The sequence below is a fragment of the Westerdykella ornata genome, assembly GCF_010094085.1.
Source record: "Westerdykella ornata strain CBS 379.55 unplaced genomic scaffold EI97scaffold_34, whole genome shotgun sequence".
Lineage (NCBI taxonomy): Eukaryota > Fungi > Ascomycota > Dothideomycetes > Pleosporales > Sporormiaceae > Westerdykella > Westerdykella ornata.
This window is the reverse complement of record NW_022986884.1, coordinates 55,382-76,121: the sequence shown is the minus strand read 5'-3', so window position 1 is coordinate 76,121 and position 20,740 is coordinate 55,382. Positions and strand designations below refer to the sequence as shown.

The following is a 20,740-nucleotide window of genomic DNA, read 5'->3' as shown; positions in this document are numbered from 1 at the left end:
GCCTTGCTCGTGGAACGGACTCTAATGGAATGGTTCGGCGATTACATGGTGAGATAGTATGTATCCTGCGGGTCTGCGCGGTCTGCGTTTTGCCCGCATCATCGTGTCACAATCTATCAAGGTCCGGGCAACTCCCGGGAACCGCGTACAAATCAATCTACATTCCGTGAAACTTGAGCGAGGTAGATTGCGTTGCATATGCAGGCACTTGATAGCTAGTCAAGGTTCCGAAGCGCGTCTTTTAAGCAAGGCCAAAATCCGTGCCTGATTCTGTGACGCAATAGTTCTTCATTAGCCTTTCGCTATTATTAGCTGATCTCGGCTACTACGTTGCATACACAATTTATCGGCCTTGCCGCAGAGTACTTTCTCTGCTGCCAATGATTTTGTTGAGCCGTGCCATCCTCTACGTTAAAGCAAGAAGACCAGACCTCCGTTAAGAGACACAAGACACAATTACCCAAAGGGAATATACTCTTTTTTACGGCTCTTCATGTCGGAAGTTTCACTGGTCCGGCTTCATAACCGAGCTCAGCTACACAAACCCACCTGTTACAGCGAAAGAAGGTGAAGCTCATTTGCATCTTTGGAAGTGGCACTCCGACAGTACATCTCATGACGGTGGACCAACAGAAGGAAGGACCCATGAACCGATTATCCGAAGGGTATGGGGGGTTCTTCATTCGAAAAACCTGGTACTCGGGTTCTGTTCATCTGAGAGCTCATGGTGGTAGCATCAGTATATCCGGCTTCTCACACTTTAGTAGAGCCGACCATGCACGCTCTGTCCTTTCTCACAGAGATCCCTGCGGTGACTATATTGAGATGCACGCCATCCTTGGGGAGATTTCGCGCCGGCGTGTGGCGTTCCTGTATGCAAGTCCAGTTAAATCACTGGTTCAGCTATCGAATATCGACTGATTATCCCACGCGCCAGGGTGTCCGTAAGCTCGTATAATGTTTCATAATAGATAATTGGAGAGCAGCGCGATTGTATGCTGATTCACTACAAAAATATCGGCATATATAAGTGAGCCAGAAGATTATGAGCATCAGGTATCAACGGTGACAGCATATGTTCATTCCCACACCGTTATCGGCTGTTAACATCCATTACCTCTTCTATTCCTAAATTATTCTGGGCGTTCGTCCAGATCATGTCATCTACGGACATGCATCTGGTTGTCAGTGTCGCCTTCCAAGACGCCGGGGACACTACCAGAGCCATCGCCATTGCGGCTGCCTTTCGGGATAGTTGTCCTGCGTACTACAACCTCAAGATCAGTTTCCTCTCCTGTGGTAGTCGGTTCGAGCATCTTATCACCAATGCCGGGTTCCCTATCGTCCCAGCGCAACCGCGCGTGAAAGGCATCAGCGTAGCCCATGACTTGGGCTGGGACTTTCCAGAGTTCTTCGGCTCGGAAGAGCTCGCTCGAACCTTCATTGTTGGGCAGCTTGCTGCGTTCAAAGAGCTGCAACCCGACGTGGTTTTGCACGGGATGTGGGCGCCGGCCAGCATTGCAGCTCGCTTGATGGGAATCCGCACCATTAATTTTCTCCCCGTACCCCTTCATCCGCGGAGCTTTGGGGAAGGTCTCATTCGGGACCTGCCGGACCCTATCCCCCTGTTTACACGCCTGCCTCGACCGCTTCGAACTCGTCTTGCGTGGATGGGCAGTGAGCTGATGCTCAACGCTCCCATCTTCCGCCAACACAGGCTTGGTGCAGCCGCTGCAAGCTGTGGATGGCCCATCAAAGGACCAATCAGTTTGTTCGACATGAACATGGCAGATCTCAATCTCGTCAATGATCACCCAATATTCCATCAAGATTACGCCGATCAACTTCCAGAAAATATCGTCATTACCGGGCCTTTATACAACCAGACGGACGCAAAGCTGGACCCAGAAATTGCTGCCCATATGACACAGGGACCTGGCCCTGCCATTCTTGTTGCCATGGGCAGTTCTGGAACCGAGGACTGGATCTTCGAAGCGATCAAGGCTTTCAAAATGTACAAGGACGATTACTGGAACGTCGTGGTTCTTGCTTCACCGTCCATTTGCGCCATTGAAGATGCCAGAGCAGTGGCTGGTGGAGACCCTCGAATTCTAGTCACTGACAAGTTCATCCCAGCACCTGCGGCAAATGCACTTGCAGATGTCATCGTCATACACGGAGGTCAAGGCACTGTGCAGACTGCTCTTGCTGCAGGAAAACCAGTGGTTGGCGTTGCGCTTCAGATTGAGCAACAAACGAATCTGGATAACGTCATGAACGCTGGTGCTGGGATACGCATTCAAAGGCAAAACTGGAAAGCGAAAAATATCAGAAACGCTGTGAACACCATCCTGAGAGACCCCAGTTATAGACTCAAAGCGCATGCTCTGGGGAAAGAGATGCGTAGCATAGATGGTGCGAAGAATGCTGCAAATGAGATGTGGAAATTCGTCCTCGAGGAGCAAAGTGTCACCGTCAAATACAACGACTAAGCAAAGGCCTGGGCCTCCACAATTTTTGGAGATAATATGGTTAGCCGCCGTCATCTTCAACAGGAACACTGTCATTCGCTTCTATTCGTTCTTTCTTCTAGATATTCCAGTCTAGAGGGCTTCGAGCTGTTGCTTTGTAGAGTCGCGGAGGGAATTTGGTCGAGCTCGAAGGATATACTTTCTTCTCCATCAATCATTCCGCGAAGCCTTTTTCTTGCATTTTATCAAGCGCCGGAATTGAGACTAGGTCTCATCTTGTGCTTTCCTTACTTATTTTCGTTTTCGTTTACTTTGCGTTAATATTACACCGCCTGGCTTGGTTTTCATTCAATATTTCGTGATAGAGATTCTACCCACAACAGTCTCACACTTCACTGCCTCGTCGGCTTGATCAGTTTCAATGACGCCTGTCTAGTTCTTAGTCCACTGACTCTTAATCTAACTGCGATCAATCAATCTTGTCGATAACTTTCACAGACCCTAGAATCCTCTTTCGACTTACTACGCTGTTCACGCTTCTACCAGAGGGCAAGAAATCTGCTGTCGCTTTGCGAAAGATCGGGTCTGCCTTTCACAATGGGAATTCTTCCAAGGAGCCTTGGGTTACCTTGGCAACCATAGAAAACAGATGGCGTGGCCCAGGTACGTCACAGCTAGCGTTAGCCGAGAGAAGCGTTAGCTATAGATACTTTGGTCTAACGACTCCAGGTACATTCTTGAGGGACAAATATCCTCGAACTTTGTCTCACTAAGGACTCACCCAGAATCTCGCAGCAAGAGGTGTAGCCGCTGAAAAAGTCCGATAGCCTACATAGAAGAGTGACATATTTCCTTGGCCAATTTATCTCCAGAGTCGCTAACCAGGGTCAGTTTGCCGCACGCCGGGGTTGACGTACTTTGATCAAATTGCCGAGAGAAAGCCCCCTATATGGATGAAATCCGGGGTGCATATAGGTGGGAAAATGTACCGCGGGAAATCTAAATGGAGGGAAACTGTTCTTTCACACCATCTCACTGGCTTCGACACCCGAGGATCTCTGCCTCGTGGAGCTTGGCTTTAATTTTCAAGGCGACTGAAACTCATGGAGAAATTTATGGCCGTCTTCGAAACCCCATTTAATCATAGTCTCTGACCCGGCCAGAGAACCTTGGCACGCAATCCCTACCTCTAGTTAACATTGAAAAAGTCGCCATTCTGCCACGAAGCGGAATGTGCTCTCAGGGTTGAGTTGAACTCTGGCGAAAACGCGCAAAACTCTCCACCATGGTGCAGCCCTCCATCGTCGCCGCTGTGCTCGCACTGGCCCCCTTTGCTTATGCGCAATGCGGTGCCGGAACGCCTGATGCAAAGGTTACTGGATCCGGAAACTCATTCACGGCTACAAAGGGTTCAAGCACAGTATACACCGGCTCAGACTATCGTGCTGCAATCCAAGCGGCATTGGACTCAATTAGCAGCGGCCAACGCGTCTCCGTCATGGCCTCAGGATCCCTCGGCGCCAACACCATCTCAATCGCAAGCGGGAAGATATTTGAGGGATGCGGAACCATCAATGTCGGCAACAAGGCAGGACGAGGCGCAATCGAATCGCTCGACACACAAGGGACACAGATCCCTTACCTCACCATGACGGGCAACCCTTACTTCGGCTTGCGCTTTTATGGCACGCGGGGCCTCGTTCTTGGGAAAATCAATCTGAATCTTAGTGGCGGATTGGGGATTCGATTCGAGCGTGACAAGGCCGCGAACAGCAATGTGAAAATGGACACAATCACCTGCACGGGCGCTGGTAGTCACTGCGTTGAGACCTGGAATATCGACACACTCACGATAAACTCTGTCATTGCACGCGATGTCAAAGAATGTGGTCTCCTTTTGCAAAAGACGACGAACGCTCGTGTTGGTCTGGTAGACGGGAATAATGTCGCGGCCGGGACCGGTTACGCGACGCTGCGATTCGCGAACGAGAACGGAAAACTCAACGGCGGTTATAATACCAATGTGTATGTCGACAAGGTCGTATCCCGAGGGGGTGGGCGCGGTATATTCTGTGTTTCCCAGTCCGGTGGTGCTCAGATTGGCACCGTAGATCTCGCCAATAATGGGAATAATGCTATTCTCATTGAGAACTGCTACAATGTCAATATTCGAGGAGGCACTGTCAACGGAGGTGGAGAGGTGCGACTGGCTGCCCGCTCTGAGTTCGCAAATAATCGCGATATCAGTATCAATCTGAAAGTTGATGGGACCACTGTACGCGAATCTCCATGCGGACAGAACATCAGATGGACACTTTCTGGCAACGCTAAAAGGACTATCTGCTAGAATTAATAAAGCTTTGCTCTACCTCCGTACATGTATCACTGCTTTTGAATATCAGCTGTGGCTGTTGAAACAGTTACTTCTCTGTTAGTACACTGCTTGAGCTTTCACGCCCTGTGTGCGTACACAGAAAGACTGATATGTCAGGAGCCGTGATTGATTTGCGCGATCGACTAGTTGTTGGCTTTTAGGTTTTCACCTTACCATCGTGCACTGATGGCCGCTTCTTTACCGCTGAGGCTTTATTGTACGTCAAAGTACGTTTGCTTGTTTGCCATAGGACCAGAACTGCTAATAAAAGTCAACAATGCAAGTGGAGCAGGCTAGAAACCCGGGTCGTGGCGGCTCAATGTGAGATGCTGTTGTTTCCTACGTTAGCTGTGACGGTTTAGGTAGGTATCGCGGACCTCAGAGTGGAGACTCATTTGGACTACCAGATCCGAGGAGCGATTTATGAGACGACCTACTATCTCTCTTCCATCAGCTCTAACCTTATTCGTCTCCTTTGAAAATAATAACACCGAACTTTGCTTCTATCAATTAACAAGGCGATTGCTACTTATTACTTCGAACTTGTGCTACGTTCAGAGCCCCCCTATCACACCCACTGTCGGCGGTTGATCAGCACTGGAGGGTTGTTCCGAGTACAGTAGTGCACATTGGGGGCCAGGGCGTTTGCTTACTGTGGCCCGCTGTTGAGCGCTACACAAGGCACATGGTTGGATCTCATTCTTACGTTAGCCAGGAAATTCCCTGCCTGTAGTTGGACGAATTCTAGGGTCTTCTCGAAAATGTGGCTCAGGCGTAACCCCTGCGCCCTGGTGCCTCCAGCACGAAAAGGTCTCCTCAGGTATTGTATTGGCCCGGACCCGAGCTGAATTTATGGCAACCATAATGGGAGCATTGGGCGAGAAGTAAGCAACTTGCGCAGTTAAGTCCGACTGAATTGCATATGAGCATGTCACCGTGTCATCTTGCCCTTCAAACTATTCCTCACTGTTGCAGGCTTTGCACACGACCCCGCAGAATGTTAAGGCACTTGTTCTTCGCTTTGACTTTGGTCTATTCGGTTGAAAGTGCTTGTTATTGGCGAAACGGCACACAGGACCCCAGTCCCGACTACGAGCCCTGCAGTTCTGATCTTTCGAATCCGCTTCATACTGTCTGCTGCGCGAAATGGGATACGTGTTTGCCAAATGGTCTATGCCAATCAAACCGTGACCAAGATATATGGCGCGAAACGTGTACAAAGAAGAACTGGGATGAAGGAGGATGCCAGGAGCTTTGCTCGAATGAGGTACAACCCTGCCAGAGAATACCTTCATGCACAAGTGCGGTTCAGGCTAACTCATTCAGCGTGAATCGCAAAGAGAAAACAGCATCAAAGTGACGCCTTGTGACGGGACTCCTTCATCTTTGACCTGGTGTTGCGGCGATAACAACACAGCTTGCTGCGCGGACGGAGGTAATGCTTTACGGTACACAATCGCTAGGAGATTCGGAGACCCTATTCCAGCTGCATCGCCCAATTCCTCCAGTTCCAGTATAGCGACTTCAACGCCGACCTCTTCAACGAGCAGCCAGTCATTGTCGCCAAATACAACCTCTAAAGCATCCTCAGGATCAACGACGCCGTCCACATCGAGCGGGGGCTTATCTTCAGGAGCCAAGGCTGGTATAGGTATTGGTGCAGCGTTCGGAGCACTCGCACTAATTGGGTTGGGGTTATTCATGAAAAAAGCAATGCGGTGGAGAAAGAAGGCCTTAGACGCGGAAAAAGACAAAAGTGTCGCCATCCTTCCCCCGGAAGAATTTCCAGGGTTCGCTACACCGCCGAGTAATGGGAAGTGGGCATATCAAGGAACATTCAGCCAACCCGAGGAATGTGTGCATGAGTTGTCGGCGACACGGGACACGGTGGAGATTTTAACCTCACCCATTGACCGTCAACGACCGGAATCAGTCAAAGAGCCGCACTCTTCCCAAAGTCCTTGAGAGAAGTTTCTTGAACATTATGCAAGATTTTAATGTTTTAATAATCACCGAGGCCGGGCCTGCCATGCCTGATATCAGGGGGTATGCCAACATTATTCTAGGATCCGGGGAGATCCCTACGGGAATGTCCAAGAGCAGTATACCGGCGCACAACGTAAAGGAATATTACCGTACGCGACTGCGGATTTGATCTAGAAGTTGAATTGTTATCGATATCATAACGTGTGGCGCGAATAGCATGTATTATGCTAATACATAGCTGCGAATAGAAGCTGAGATGAAAGAGAGTATAGCGCTTCTTTTATATACATGATTCTTAGACACTTTATTGCCAACTGGTGAATATATTTCATCCTTAGAATCCGCACAATGGTACGAACAATCGTACGGTTGGGCTTTCACCGTTGACAAGCGTGATACCTGAATTTCAACCGTGGTTGTAGTTCGTTTCCTCTCCGGCACTCTCCTCTCAACCTAGAAAGTTTACAGTCACCGCTGATGGAAGCCACACACAATCTTAGGGATCACCGTTCTTACCTCTGGCTGCGGCGGCAGCTCTCAGCTTCCTCGTTCAAACAGGTCTAGAAAACTCACAAATCCGTGATAAATTCCAACAAGCATTTCTTGTCGGCAATGCAAGCTCATACTACTTCAACAGCGAAGGAGGTGCCGGACGGGACTAGGGTATGCAGATGTAAAACCGCAGCAATTATAAAAGAAGCTAGTAGAAGTTGCACACCCCTATGGTTGTAATAATGCACAGGAGGACATTGGACAGAGATGAACCTCTCTTAAATATTACCGTTGACAAGGGCATCATTGTGGCAACAAAGAGTGCTTGGCATACTATACCCGTTTAGTATCACCAGAGCTTAGTCATCTTTGGTACGGCCTCATTCAACATCCACATCCACGTCACATTCACCTTGCACACCATCATCCATCCACCTCACCCAAGATACATAAGCACCATGGCCGAATCCCGAAAACCCTTCCCCTTCGTCCACGGCGGCTGCACCTGCACAACCATCCGCTACCGCCTCCTCTCGGCGCCACTCTTCGTGTACGCGTGCCACTGCGGGGAGTGCCAAAAGAGCAGCGGCTCCGTATTTAAGGCATGCTGCATCATGGAGTTTGACCACGTCCGTCTCCTCTCGCCGACGCGTCCTCTGATGCGGAAATTCGAGGCAGTTCGGCACACGCGTATATACGCCACGTGCCCAAAGTGCTACGACGTGTTGTGGCATGTCGGGAGTTATGAGCCATCGACCATCAATGTGCGGGTTGGAACGTTGGATTTGCCTGGGTTGATGGAGCCGGACTTGCATATTTATACTGAGTCCAAGGTGGATTGGTTGGTGCTTAAGGAGGGGACCAGGACTGTGAAGGGGGACATGAATCGGGCGAAAGAGTGGCCGAAAAGCAGCTTAATCAGACTATTGAAGTGCAAGAAGAGGTACGAAGAAAGGATCAAGCGGGAGAGTGAGGCAAGGAAGCTGGAGGAGGAAGCGGAAGCAAACAGTCACGTGGACGAAGGTGAGGGTGAGGCCGAGGAGAAGACGCCTCGGAATGGAAGTCCGGAGCCATCGTTCAATGAAGAAGAAGAGGCGTATATCGATGTCGATGATGATGAGTTCGAGAGGAGGTATGAGGAAATGGAGAAGGTATTGCAAGAAAGGCTAGAGAAACTGAGTTTGAAGCTCAGTAATCAGGAAGAGACGAACTCAGAAGGGACCCAGGCTTAGTGAGCAGTTCTGATTAATAATAATCGATATGTACACAGTAGGAAAGAATATAAAGCCGACTTCTAAATTAGGTACCACGCCCCTGACAGCGACTCCACTCTATCTATACCTTACCGAAGTATAGCCTCAACCCACCAAAAAATGATCGCAAAAACATACGACACCACTCTATTCGCAGCTGGTCACCCACACTACTACTCAAAGGGCGCTGACAGGCTTGTGTATGGTCGATCGGACGAGAGGCCCAATTTTCCCGTCGCTATGGCCGTATGTGATAGAAACATTCACCGCCATGGCATATAACCTCACAAACATGCATTTGCCTCTAGTCCTATTTCCAAGACACTCTGCGCAACAAGAATGACTTCAACTATTTGCGTACAGAAAGGAAGTCCTCAGCGGACTCAATGACACCGGTTGCAACGACCAGATCCTCAGCGTTCCATCTGGATTCCTACCCTGCCGTGCCAACAATTCCTGGCTCCTAGCATCAGCACACACCAGACTCTCCTCATCCATACTTCGCAAACTCATAACAGCCGGGTCCTGGAAGTAATGGTAGTCGTCCAGCTGGATCGCTCTACTGGGCCGCCGCCCGATGGAGTCGAACAAATCGCGATGCAGTGATCTTGAGGATTTTTTGTGCACCACTCGTTTTGGCTCGGTTATTGTTTGCGATAGGCCCTGAGACTTGTATGGCCGGAAACAGCTTCGTAGATGCGACGGGGAGGGGCAGAAGGTGTTCGCCTGTCTGAAGATACGGCGAACCAGAGGGCGGAGGGTCGGCATGGTTGCAGCGATGAGATAGACTCCAGGTTCGATGACTGTCCAGCTTGTTGTTGTGACACAGAGGTAGGTGATATCTTGGAAAAGGTCGACGTTGAGAAAGGATACGAAGCGCAGGACTGCGGTGATAATGCCGCTGCTTATGGTCAGTACTCTCTTCTCGCACCGAGCGCAGAGGACTTACAAGGTCATGAGCAAGAAGGTCAGATAGAGTCCAATCTTGCTCAGTAACCCGACGCGAACCCTGTGCAAGGCCGGGAACGGTATGAGGATCAATATGGCGTCTGATGCGATATTTGGAATGCTGTAGAATCGGAAAACAGCCATTGCATTCATCCCGCAGTGCATTTCCAGCTTCCGATTCCAGAATGCAGAGAACGGTCGACAATTGAAAACCGAGGCAAACAAGCCAAAAAGGAATGTCGCAATGACGAGCACTGCCGTTCCATATATGACGGCATGCATCGTTCGAGAAGCGAAAAGTCGAAGGTACAGGTAAAGTATCGCGAGCTTAGGGAACAGTATTGATGAGACATAGACGAATTCGTGTGCTTTCACGAGTTTACGCATTGTGATCACCGTTTCCGGCCTCAGTGTCTCGGCATGGTAACCAGCCCCTCCCATGGTGATTTGGACTGAGTCCGGTAAGCAGGTGTCCAACCTGGTGGAACATGTAAGAGGAGTACTCACGGATCCCAAGCACTACTCCTCCAAAACAGAAGATATACCCAATCAAAACGCAATAGGAGACAGGCCTGAAGTTGATGTTGGTTGCACTGTTGTAGTACCAAGAGAAGAGGAACGCTATGATAAAAAAGGTCTCTGCGATGGCAAAGGCAATGCAAACATTGAGCAACGGGGTGCTGGAGTTCCCGGTTGTATATTCTGATGGGTATGATGTGTCGTTCATAGCGCACTGGGACGTAGAATCCACGCAGCGAAGCCAGCAACTTCACGGGACACTTTGGGTACCGTGCAAATAAGTGTAGCGGATTGGGTTGGCATGGCTTCGGGCGAGAGCTAAACGAGCCCTTTGGGGGCACAAGGCGCCTTCCCGTTGCCTCCATGGCGTTGCGCGCTTCTCCAACGGTGGTAATGGCAGTTAGGGCGTGGTAAAGGCACAGCTTGAGACGTGGCCAAGGCCCAAGTGGTCTAAGGCGCGAAGTCCGACGGCGCGGACAGTTGTGAGCGCGGGGCAGGCGTTTACAGTAAGCAAACGGGAGATCTTGCATGCTTTCTGAGTGCTGATTTGAGACTTCTATTCCCCGACCTGCAGCTGCCGTATAATCCTAGTGGTCAAGTTTTACCGAGCGAAAAGAAACTGGGAGAAAATTGGATAAGAGGTCTCAGAGAGCCATAGTAATCCCACCATGACAGACCTCTCTGGTAATCGGATTGGCGAGCGCTGCTGTCCTTGAGGTCGGGCGAGTCATCTTTATACCTCACTTCAGTCTGGGTCAACCAGGTGCGCCACTAAGCAGAGACGAGACAGACAGCTCTCGACTTGGTGGCACGATAGGATACCAGCACACTCGTCAATTGCGAATTGTGGGATGGTTGAGGGACGAGGTGGCTCCGGAGAATGTATCCTCATCTCATCCGGATGTCCATATCAGCAGTCCGCATTCGGACAGACTTCCGACAGTGGTGTGAGGGAACACAGACGCACCGTCAAGAACAAATCGGGGATCCAATGATCTCATAATTTGCTCAGACTAACCAGCGTGTGGCACTGTCCATTCTGTCCAAACTGACCCCACAGTGCTGTGTAATGCCCGCCCGAGGCGTTGTATCCTTGTGTGACGACACGAACTTTTGGAAGAAGCCAGAGTAGCAGAACGGCCTAACGGCAACGGCACGGTTCGGGGCGTTCCATGCGGAACCAGGCAACCACCACATGGTTGGCAGGGAATCAATCCTATCCAGAATCCGTGGGAGGCGTGCTCGGACTTGAGACGAGCTCCGCTGCGGGCCACGCTGCACCTTTGGGGGCCGCGCATAGATCCGTGGATGTGCGTCTGCTTTGCCCCGTAAGCGCGCCTTGCCACACTGGTGATGGGTGGTAAGACTGGGAAAGCCTGTTCAGAGTTGAAAGAGAGACATATTGAAGGTTTGAGAGATACCGGATTATACTTAGAGAGGAGACCCACGCATTCTCGCTTTTGGCTTCGTAGACAATGTATGCTGGCTTGCAATCTGTCGTTGAAATACGCTTGTTTTAGCGTTGTTCGTCCTGGCGAGGAAGGCGCGCTGCCTGAAGTGTGGATGAAGTAGGTGCTCCTCATTCGACATGTTAATGAGACGCAGAACAGACGCATCGCGCTGAGTGGAGATTCAACATTAAGTTATTACCCCCATATACCCAAACGCCATACGGAAAGGACAGACGACCACATCTAATTCCACCACCTCAACCTCGTATCCACCCATCCCTCCCTATTTCGGCACCGAAACCTGAACCTTATACGTCTTCCCCTTCTGCACCCCCGTAATCTTCGCACCAGCCAACTTCTTCCCATCAACGACGACCTCGACACCTTTAACATCCCTCCTCTGCACATCAACCTCGAAACTCGCGCCCCGGAACAAGCGCGTCACCTTGATCCCCTCCCAATTCGAGGGAAGCTGAGGATTGACGCTCAACCCATCCTTCTCGCCCTTCAAGCCGCACAACCCCTCGACAAAACATCTATACACCCACGACACGGTGCCGGTGTTGAACAACTGACTCGAGCGTCCCGCCGTCCGAGGATACTTCTTCCAAGCTCCACGATAGTAGTTGGGGATGTAGACTGGAAGCTGGCCCCTCTGGATGTAATCCTCCTCACTGGGGCCGGGGATCATCTGCCGCAGGGTCTTGTACGCGCGATCCGCTTCCCCGATGGTGTACAGCGACCACACGTAGAACGCTCCAGCGTGGTTATACACGGAGCCGTTCTCACCCTGGCCGGGGTACTTCTGCGTGACGCGGCCCACGTCTTCGCGCATGTCCGAGTAAGGGGGCGCGAACATGACGACGCCGTAAGGCGTGGTGAGGTGCTCGTCAATCTGAGGTAGGATCCTGGAGATCTGTTCCTTGGAAGCCGCACCGCCGAGGATAGACCACGTCTGTGGGTTCAGCCAAATCCGGCCCTCGACGTCTTTCTTGATACCGAACGCTACGCCATCGTCAGTGATGCCACGGGCGAACCAGTCCCCATCCCAGAGGTGTTTGTTCGCTGCGGCATTGACTTCCTTGGCACCTGCGCGGTAGCGGGCTGCGACGTCGGGTCTGCTGTGCTGTTCGGCAATGTTGGCCCAGACCTTGAGGGCGTACGCTGTTGCCACCGTGAGCCAGCCCGAAACGCCGATGCCGCGGACGCCGACCATGTTCATGGGGTCGCACCAGTCGCCTTGGGCGATGTAGCTAAGGCCACGGTTATCGCGGGCGGAGAGGAGCCAGTCCATGGCACGGCTGGAGCGTTCAAAGACGGTGTAGGTGTCGCCGTTCTTTGTAGTCACTTTCTCGTCCAGGATGGCGTAGTCGGCTGTTTCAGCCAGGTAGATCTCAAGTGCGATGGGGAGCCAGACGCAGTGGTCAGTATGAGGAATTTGGTTGATATACTTGAGTTCAGCGCCCTCAGCCAGAAGGATTCCATCAGGCATGGAGCCGGTGTGCTCTTGCTGGGAGAGAGCGTGCAGGATGGCCTTCCTGGTAACTTCAGGTTTGATGTAGCTCATTCCCATGTTGTCCTGGAAGTAGTTGCGAGTTTGCGGGTCGGTCGTAAGACGGTTCACATCGCCGTGGTAGTAGACTTGACGCGCAAGCCAGTTGTTGACAAAGTTGTCGAGGCCCTTGTCCGGCGTCTCAATCTTCAAGCAGCCACTGCCGCGTTCGATATATCGCTCATAGTCGTCGGATACGTCGATAAAGGACTTCTCATTGAGATAAGTCTCCTTCATATGGTCGATTTCAGCCTCGTCCAAGGCTGGTCCAAACAGAAAGCGGTATTCTTCGGCGGCTTTCGGAGCCAATTCCATCCTGTATTGGACAACGGCAGTGGGAGTCTCGTAGCGAGCATCACTGTTGCCAAGTTGCTCTTGTTCTAAGGCGGACGGAGCGTCAAGGCGCCCTTCCCCTTCAAAGGCTTCTTGTCTTGCTTCCCAAGCAATTGGCTCTGTCTCACAGAGGAAGTAGGTCTTGTCCTTCAGATGTTTCATCTTGGGATAATCCTCGGCCTTTTGGTAAGGCGTTTTGCTACTGGCGACGATGCCGCACAATCTATGATTCCACTCGGCCTCTTGGTTCATCCAAGACATGTATCCAATGGGGAAATAGGGGTATACGCTTATCTTGCGCTTTCTGTCACTCAGGTTCGTCACCTTGATTGTCCAGAGTTCGGCTACGTCTTGAACAGGAAGGCGGAAGCTCATTTCAACCCTGATTCCAATGTTCTCGACGGTCCAGGAGATGTCACTCTTCCCCACGGAGAAAACAAATTTGTCCAACGGCGCTCTCACGGGCTCATATGGAGCAGAGAATAACTTACCCGACTCCTCGTCCTTGATGTAGACGAATCGGCCAGGATGGTGAGCATAATAGTTCTGCTCGGGTTGCATGAACGTCTTCGCCTCGATGGTAGGCGCATGTGCGTATTTGGCTGGCTCCGGCTGCATGAATTGAGATGTGGCATACCCGCGACAGGTCACTTGGATCATCATCTTCTGATTCCACAAGAACGCACCCGCCTTGGGCATAGCCGTGGGGCTGGTGAGTTCATATCGGTCGCCGGTAGGGGTGGAGCGTAGCATGGTATAAATTCTGTAACGAATTGAGCAGCCTCAAAGACGTCCAAATGGACTGAAATGGCGCCACACAATTGTTGGTTATACAAGAACATTGTCGCCACAATGGCAAAAAGGCTATGCTTACTCAGTGTTATTTCCAAATCAGAGACAGTACAGGAGCTAGCAACGTCTTCTAAGAGGCGAGGCCTGAAGACGAGCGTATGATAGCCAAACACAAAGGAGATAGAGATGCTTCTGAAGGCAATCCGGAGGTTGTGCTGAGGAAGGGCAGCGAAGGATACCGACAGGCGGAGAAGAAGCCTATAAATAAAATCGAGGTACGGTCCAGCAAAAAAGCGGGGGATGGGAATGCCGATGAATAACAATAAAGATGGGATTGTGAGGGATTTCCAGCTGATGCTCCCTGTTTTTCAAAGCAGGAGATGACGAAGCTCTGCTGCGTGGGGTGTTACCAGTGGGGCGTCCGAAAACGGCAACCCGCTAACCCGGAGGCGGTCACCCGGCCCGTGCAGCCTTTAACCAGACGAATGGGAGCATTTTTGTGCTCGGCACTTGGCCTCCACTACGCCCCATATAGCGCCGCAGGGACACAGTGAAGGAAGCTTTCCGGTATACGAAACTCGGGGTCGTTGCTTTTTGGCTGCTTGAGAGACTCGGACTGACCGATTGATGCTTCTCCTCGCAGCTGTGGACCTATAAATCGCAACGGTGCGGGGTTGGGCCCGCGGAAAATGGAGCTTGCGCTTCGCGGCTCAAGACCGAACTCGAGGCGGTGTAGCATTCCTTCACCTCACGGGATCGCGGTCCCAGCGGTGTGTGTAAAAAGCTGCTCAACGAATCAGCCGGCATATGCTCTGCGAGCATCATGTGCGCCGTTTGGTAGCCATCGTTTTCATTACTTCTTCCACCGTTTGAGGCCGACCACGGAGTTCATAGGCGATGCTCGTCGTGTAAGCCGAGGGGACTGCTGTGGAACTTTTCGTCTTGGACGTAGCGGCAGCAGCTTCCAAACTCTTCTGCTTCTTCTTTTTCGAGAACCAGCCTCTCCCGACACCTCCAGCAACCACCATGACGAAGATGGTCAAGGGTACAGCGACACAGAAATACCAGCCGAAGGTTTCCTTCATTCCGGAAAGGCTGTCTGTCATGCTGAAGAATCCGCTAACAAATGACAATGGAATGAATGTTGTTGCCAGCCATGTGAGTCTAGCGAGGTTATGGTTCTCCTGTAAACCACGTCGTGAGTCTTCTGTAGATATCTCCGACGCGACGACGGTCGTGAGACGATCGACTCTTTCCTGGAGCTCATTCAGTAGAGCATGTACGCGCTCGTAGTCTGGAAGAATGTCGTTGACCGAGATGCTTCCGCCCTTAGAGGTCGCCGTTAGTCGTTCGGCAGAGGGTATGGCTTGGTCTATAGTATCCTTGATCATGTCACGAAGCACCGCAAGCACGCGACGCCCTGCATGAAGCGATTGTGGTTAGGCGCCATGCTAATCGAAGTATTGAAGTCCACTTACAAATGTACAACCTCCTCAGGGCATTATCGACAACGTCCCCCCGGGATCGGAAGATGTGTGGTTTTTCGAGCTCCCAGTCAATTTGCGCGAGCCGGGCCTTCATGTACTCACAGGTCACGAGCCAGTCCGCACAAATGATGTTCAGAGCGGGCAATGCAAATATCGGTTTTCCGATGCAATGCGCTTCGGAGAGAGAGGAGAACCACCAAGGGTACGACAGAGTGGCCTGTAAAATGAGGTCGTACAGAGCCGTCGGAGTTTGACGCTTCGGGGGATTTGCATCGTGCATGCTGGGTGGAAGGGTGAAGTTTGCTGGGCCACCCCAGAGCGGGAATCCCTCGCTGACCGTGGGGTCGACGAGCACGATCCCAACGCTCTGGTGCTCATTCTGTGGATCTTTGCCTATCCAGATCGAAGTCCTTGTTCTGGTCATGACGACCAAGGACCCAGGTTTGTCCAGGTAGCTCCAGTGGGTCTCGTCGTCGTCCGGTCTACGAGCCACGTTAAAGCTGTTAGATTCATCTCGAGCTTTCTCGTAGGTCTCCCTATCCGGCATGTATCGGAAACGAATGTGGCGCATGCGGAACCATTGACGATGCTTGATACCAACCATGAGATTTGGCGCCATTGCCCAGGCGTCGCGCGTGTTATACCAGTTGTACTCGGCAATCTGCTCACGAAAGAACAGCGGGTCCACATCATATCTGGATCCGAGAATCTCAATGACGTCCCGTGAAAGGTCTTCGACCATCAATATGCGAAAGGTGGGCGGTTCAGCGGGACAATCCGGACTGGGACGGTCGTCAAGTGCCTCCTTCAATGCAACAGTACTGCTCAGAAAAACTTCCTTCGTCTTTCCTGTGCCATCGAAATCCATCATCGTGATCTTGGTTCTTGATGCGCGTTCTGCCCGCTCATGTGGCTTTGATAGAAGGTTGGTCCATCGTATAGGAGCTGTACTGACTTCCATCCAGTCGGCCAGATATCTTAGTGGCTTCCACGCAAGCGACAGTTGCTTTACATGTGCCAAATAGGGCATATCGGTGCTTTGAAAATCGAATCAGTGAAAACTTCCATGTGAGGTAACTTTCACGCACGTATTGATTTGCCATTGCTGCGCGGGTTCCGGGATGTCGTAACAATCTCCAGCATAATACTGGTCAGCGGGTTCTGGAGCGCTGGAGATGGTACGTGAAGGCGCTTCGTCATCCTTGACATCGATCACCTCAGGAGATGTTCCCGTCTCCGACTTATCCGCGGCAGCCATTGTAACTGAGCCTAAAAGCGTTTGCCAGATACTGGACGATGGGAGATTGAAGATGAGAAGATTCGAGGGTGGAACAGACGGGTGGCCGAGCTATGTTGTTGCATGAGGCTGAGTCTCAGCATGCAGAGTGGCGCATCCTTTTTGAGAATTTACCGAGCGTGTCAGCGAATCCCAGGCAATGTCGATCCATAGGAGACTAATAAGCCCTAGGCAGGCAACGGCCGAAGATCGAGGAGCCGTTCTGAAGTGATGGAATGGGTATGGGTGCGCGGGTTTGGATCAACTTCTGAGTGACTGCGTGTATTTACCTGTAGTTGAACTTGCAACAACGCCAAATGGTGGCACAAGTCCTCGTCCTCGCAGGCCATCTGCACAAATCATCACCATTTTCGTTAACTAACTGTTTGATCTTTGAGAAGGACAAACTGGGGGCCATTCTTTTCAGGTACCCGCGCATAGTCGGTCATACTTTGGAGAATGTATCCCATGCTTGTGCTGTATGTGTGTGCATTCGCTGCCAGTTGAAAGAAGCTCAAACGGGGATTCCTGGGTTCCGCCTTAATTTCTGAAGGAATGTCAAATGACAAAGATAAGCTCATCTTTGCTTCGCCACAATGGGCTACTAGACTGCAGCACCGCGTTGAGGTGTGAGCTCTGTCGCTGGAGATGATAGTGATGTATGAGGTTTAAAAAAACGTCAACCCCATGGCACCGCCATCCATCAGCGCTACGATCCTTTCGGTGAGCGCATGAGGATCATGGTGGGGTGAAGACGCCAGAGAAACTCACGCCGCTCGTTCAACGGTGGGCGCTAGCCGCAATGCAAAGGCAGAGCCAGCTTCGCTCGTCACGGGTACCGAGCAGCTTGATCTGGGGCAGTGCCTTTGCTCAGGAAGCCATACACTACAAGGTAGTGCAAGTCGAAAGACCGGCCGCTGAGCCCACGAATGAGGTCCAGAGGACAACATCCATGATCCGCCCGGAAACTCGAGTAGTGGGTGTGCGTCGAGAACATGAGGTCGCTGTTAGTCCATATCACGTCAATACTGCAAAACCTATCAGCAGTTAATGCAAGTTCTCAGTTCAACAAAACAGGATCGACGACTTACCTCACGTTGGGCCTCGCATTGGAGAGCCCTCATAAAGCGGCTGCGACATATAGTCGACCATCTGCAGCCGTTGAACAACGCCATGTCAGTAATACCTGTCAATCAATGCCATCTACCTGATAGTGAATAATATGTCGGTAAGCAGCACGTCAAACGCCGGCTAGGTGTTGACCTTGGTGTTTTCCAAAGTTGGGTGCAGAGCGTACGAATACAAGAGCCACTAGCGTGGATGACATAATCAAACCAATCACATGGATCTCTTGCATCCCAGGTTCCTTCCCCATATATTTCGAACCGCTTGATATACTTTTTGATGTAGAATGCGTCTTCAACTGGAACATTTGGTCAGGATTGTAGCAGCCCATACATCCAAGCCGTCATACGTCCAGCCGAAACATGAGCGCCTCAGCCCTCAGCCTCGCCGCCTTGACCGGTCCAACAGCGCAACCTCACCCTGAGGGACCACATGCGTTCTGCGGCGTTCATCCAATATCTCTACTGGATTACCCCGTCACACAGCAGCATTCTCATCGTGATGCGACCACCTCACTGGCCCGAGAAATAGTTTCGAAACGAATAAGATGTCGTAAACAGCTGGGCCCCTTGCGTACCGCGTTTCAGGTGAACTGCGGTTTGCGCTTGTCCCTTTTGGGGGGTCGAGGGAAACATAAGCCGCTTTGTGAAGGAGGATGTCGGAAGGCTTAAGATGGAGGAGTTGATAATATCTTCCCGGACCCTGTTGCCGCTTCTTTTACACTCCTACTCTTTGCAGACATAGATCATGGATGACTATATGGAAGAGGAGCAGTTTCTACCAATGACCCTAGGCGAAGGAAATGCTATGATGCAATTGGATGACAGTTCAGCATATCTACATGATAATTTCCAGCACCTACGTCCAGGACTCGAGGCTCTGCAAGAGGATTCATATGGTAAGTTCTCTTGGTTATGACAAAAGAATGGAACAGCCTGAGCTTACCTAGATACGGAGGCACAGAGTATCCGTCTGATACAACTCCCAGTTGGCAGAACACCACCATCGCTTCCCAAAATTATGGTCAATTTCATGGCCTGACAGGAACCTCTGCGCGATCATCCGTCTCGTCCGGACATCGGCTGTCGAATACCAGCATCTTCTCACAGCCACAATGGAGGGGCTCAGTTGCGTCCACCAGCACAACATGGTCCGACGTCTCCCAGTCTCGCTCCGGCCTCAACACCACGGCCCTCACTGGCGCTCCATTACGAAGCACTCAACCATCTACTTCTCGTCACGCACCGCACCGTTCATCCAGCCAGACGAACAGCCCCTTCACAACATGCGCCTCCCGCCCCAAGCGCAACCGCCGCCCAACCGCATCCACACCCCGGTACTGGTGCACCTCCTGCCACGAGCCCTTCGGGGAGAAATACGACTGGAAGCGCCACGAGGAAACCTACCAAGAGCGCTCCGTGACCTACCACTGCGGCCTGTGTCCCAAAACCTACTTCCTCGATAAGGACTTCATCCACCACCACCGTGAAAGGCACCGCTGCCAGACGTGCGTGGAGAACAAGCATGCCGAAGTTGCACGACGACAGCGGAGAACGCGCACGGGCTGGGGCTGTGGGTTCTGCTTGAGGTGGGATGGCGATTGGGGCGAGAGGTGTAAGCACGTGGCGTGGCATTTTGAGAAGAACGGCGATGGGATGCACAGGTGGAATCAGACGCAGGTGATATTGTCGCTGTTGCAGCAGCCGGGAGTGAGGAGAGAGTGGCATGCTTTGTTGGAGAGGAAGGGGGAGGCGAATCCGAGTTTTGGGTGGAGTAGGAGTTGGGCTGGGAGGGCGGAGGGGTATTTGGAAGGGGAGTGCGAGCCGCAGTTGCAAGATGTGCTGGAGTTTTATACGCCGGATCAGGATGCGAGGGCTTTGGTCGAGTGGGCGTGGGAGTTGGGACATCAGCCGCCAGGAGTTGCATCAACGGCCAAGGGACGGAATAAGGGGTCCGCATCCAGGTGCTCCTCTTCTCCCGACAAGGCACTACCATCGTTACCAACGAGCCAACCGCCGCCACCAGTACCACCAAAAGACCAGGCCCTCGAACCAGCAATAACGCATATGACTACCGACCTCCCTATCGATCTCGAGCACTGGGAATTCCTCATCGACAGCATTCCCGACGACAGCCTCCTCCCTCATGGCATTCCAATGGACTTCAGCAACCTGGATCCGGCACACTTCGATCTTCATGTGGACACGAGTATGCACTTTCAATGAACCAGCAAGATGAAACCCGATTATGTACGATATGCTCCCATACTTATCGGCGGGAGCTGGTCTCCCCGCCTAAATGCTAATAACCACATGGACGCTGTAATGGCTAATAGAGGATCAGAAAAGGAGCTTACACATTGAGAGCACATAGTCGTTATACATTGTGCAGATTGATTAGGCTCTAGGTAGAAAGCCTTGTTTCATAGACGTAATGAAAAATCTTAAGGCCTCAATAGCCACTTGATAAAACGCTCTGTTCTGGGAAATGACTATTTCCTGTTTCGCAATATGCATATGTATGTGGAAGCCAGAGCAACCGGGAGTGTGCATATGATAATCGCCACCAGAATCCACACCACCATCTCTCCGCCGAGAACACATATGCCATACTCATCTAATTCCATAAAAGGCAAAAAAAAAGATGCCCACCAAGGCCCGCCGACCCCAACGAATTAAGAT

General features: G+C 51.5%; 8 protein-coding genes across 8 annotated transcripts; 5 read left to right on the top strand and 3 right to left on the bottom strand.

Moving 5' to 3' along the window:
• The first annotated feature begins 1,076 nt into the window (after positions 1-1,076).
• Positions 1,077-2,498, top strand: EI97DRAFT_483362 (glycosyl transferas-like protein). Its single transcript, XM_033802095.1, has one exon. It carries the CDS (start codon positions 1,158-1,160, stop codon positions 2,490-2,492), a length of 1,335 nt encoding a protein of 444 aa, XP_033650274.1. The 5' UTR covers positions 1,077-1,157; the 3' UTR covers positions 2,493-2,498.
• A 1,258-nt stretch (positions 2,499-3,756) lies between these two features.
• Positions 3,757-4,818, top strand: EI97DRAFT_425693 (uncharacterized protein; the record flags this gene model as incomplete). The annotated part of the gene is made up of 1 exon (XM_033797164.1): positions 3,757-4,818. One exon carries the CDS (start codon positions 3,757-3,759, stop codon positions 4,816-4,818), a length of 1,062 nt encoding a protein of 353 aa, XP_033650273.1.
• A 904-nt stretch (positions 4,819-5,722) lies between these two features.
• On the top strand, positions 5,723-7,131 carry EI97DRAFT_436667 (uncharacterized protein). Its single transcript, XM_033799168.1, has 2 exons — positions 5,723-6,112; positions 6,172-7,131. Exons 1-2 carry the CDS (start codon positions 5,843-5,845, stop codon positions 6,808-6,810), a joined length of 909 nt encoding a protein of 302 aa, XP_033650272.1. The 5' UTR covers positions 5,723-5,842; the 3' UTR covers positions 6,811-7,131.
• Positions 7,132-7,742: 611 nt separating this feature from the next.
• On the top strand, positions 7,743-8,626 carry EI97DRAFT_436666 (uncharacterized protein). Its single transcript, XM_033799167.1, has one exon. It carries the CDS (start codon positions 7,782-7,784, stop codon positions 8,553-8,555), a length of 774 nt encoding a protein of 257 aa, XP_033650271.1. The 5' UTR covers positions 7,743-7,781; the 3' UTR covers positions 8,556-8,626.
• Positions 8,627-9,299: 673 nt separating this feature from the next.
• EI97DRAFT_346459 (uncharacterized protein) lies at positions 9,300-10,188 on the bottom strand (the record flags this gene model as incomplete). The annotated part of the gene is made up of 3 exons (XM_033794790.1): positions 9,300-9,477; positions 9,526-9,976; positions 10,032-10,188. Coding segments are annotated over 3 exons (786 nt in total), but the record flags the coding sequence as incomplete, so codon positions are not given.
• Positions 10,189-11,424: 1,236 nt separating this feature from the next.
• On the bottom strand, positions 11,425-14,181 carry EI97DRAFT_436663 (Six-hairpin glycosidase). Its single transcript, XM_033799166.1, has one exon. It carries the CDS (start codon positions 14,130-14,132, stop codon positions 11,778-11,780), a length of 2,355 nt encoding a protein of 784 aa, XP_033650269.1. The 5' UTR covers positions 14,133-14,181; the 3' UTR covers positions 11,425-11,777.
• Positions 14,182-14,992: 811 nt separating this feature from the next.
• EI97DRAFT_385072 (uncharacterized protein) lies at positions 14,993-16,688 on the bottom strand (the record flags this gene model as incomplete). The annotated part of the gene is made up of 3 exons (XM_033796002.1): positions 14,993-15,591; positions 15,650-16,194; positions 16,237-16,688. The coding sequence occupies 3 exons, from the start codon at positions 16,686-16,688 to the stop codon at positions 14,993-14,995; spliced, it is 1,596 nt and encodes a 531-aa protein (XP_033650268.1).
• Positions 16,689-18,315: 1,627 nt separating this feature from the next.
• EI97DRAFT_199204 (uncharacterized protein) lies at positions 18,316-20,370 on the top strand. Its single transcript, XM_033793670.1, has 3 exons — positions 18,316-18,957; positions 19,017-19,300; positions 19,364-20,370. Exons 1-3 carry the CDS (start codon positions 18,807-18,809, stop codon positions 20,282-20,284), a joined length of 1,356 nt encoding a protein of 451 aa, XP_033650267.1. The 5' UTR covers positions 18,316-18,806; the 3' UTR covers positions 20,285-20,370.
• Positions 20,371-20,740: the final 370 nt, after the last annotated feature.

Bases quoted from the DNA above. Each gene is read 5' to 3' on its own strand.
- EI97DRAFT_436663 (XM_033799166.1), bottom strand. From the start codon at position 14,132: ATGCTACGCTCCACCCCTACCGGCGACCGATATGAACTCACCAGCCCC.
- EI97DRAFT_436666 (XM_033799167.1), top strand. From the start codon at position 7,782: ATGGCCGAATCCCGAAAACCCTTCCCCTTCGTCCACGGCGGCTGCACC.
- EI97DRAFT_436667 (XM_033799168.1), top strand. From the start codon at position 5,843: ATGTTAAGGCACTTGTTCTTCGCTTTGACTTTGGTCTATTCGGTTGAA. The intron at 6,113-6,171 runs GTACAACCCTGC...TAACTCATTCAG, and splicing joins AGGAGCTTTGCTCGAATGAG to CGTGAATCGCAAAGAGAAAA.
- EI97DRAFT_483362 (XM_033802095.1), top strand. From the start codon at position 1,158: ATGTCATCTACGGACATGCATCTGGTTGTCAGTGTCGCCTTCCAAGAC.
- EI97DRAFT_199204 (XM_033793670.1), top strand. From the start codon at position 18,807: ATGGATGACTATATGGAAGAGGAGCAGTTTCTACCAATGACCCTAGGC. The intron at 18,958-19,016 runs GTAAGTTCTCTT...CTAGATACGGAG, and splicing joins TCTGCAAGAGGATTCATATG to GCACAGAGTATCCGTCTGAT. The intron at 19,301-19,363 runs GCACCGCACCGT...TCCCGCCCCAAG, and splicing joins AACCATCTACTTCTCGTCAC to CGCAACCGCCGCCCAACCGC.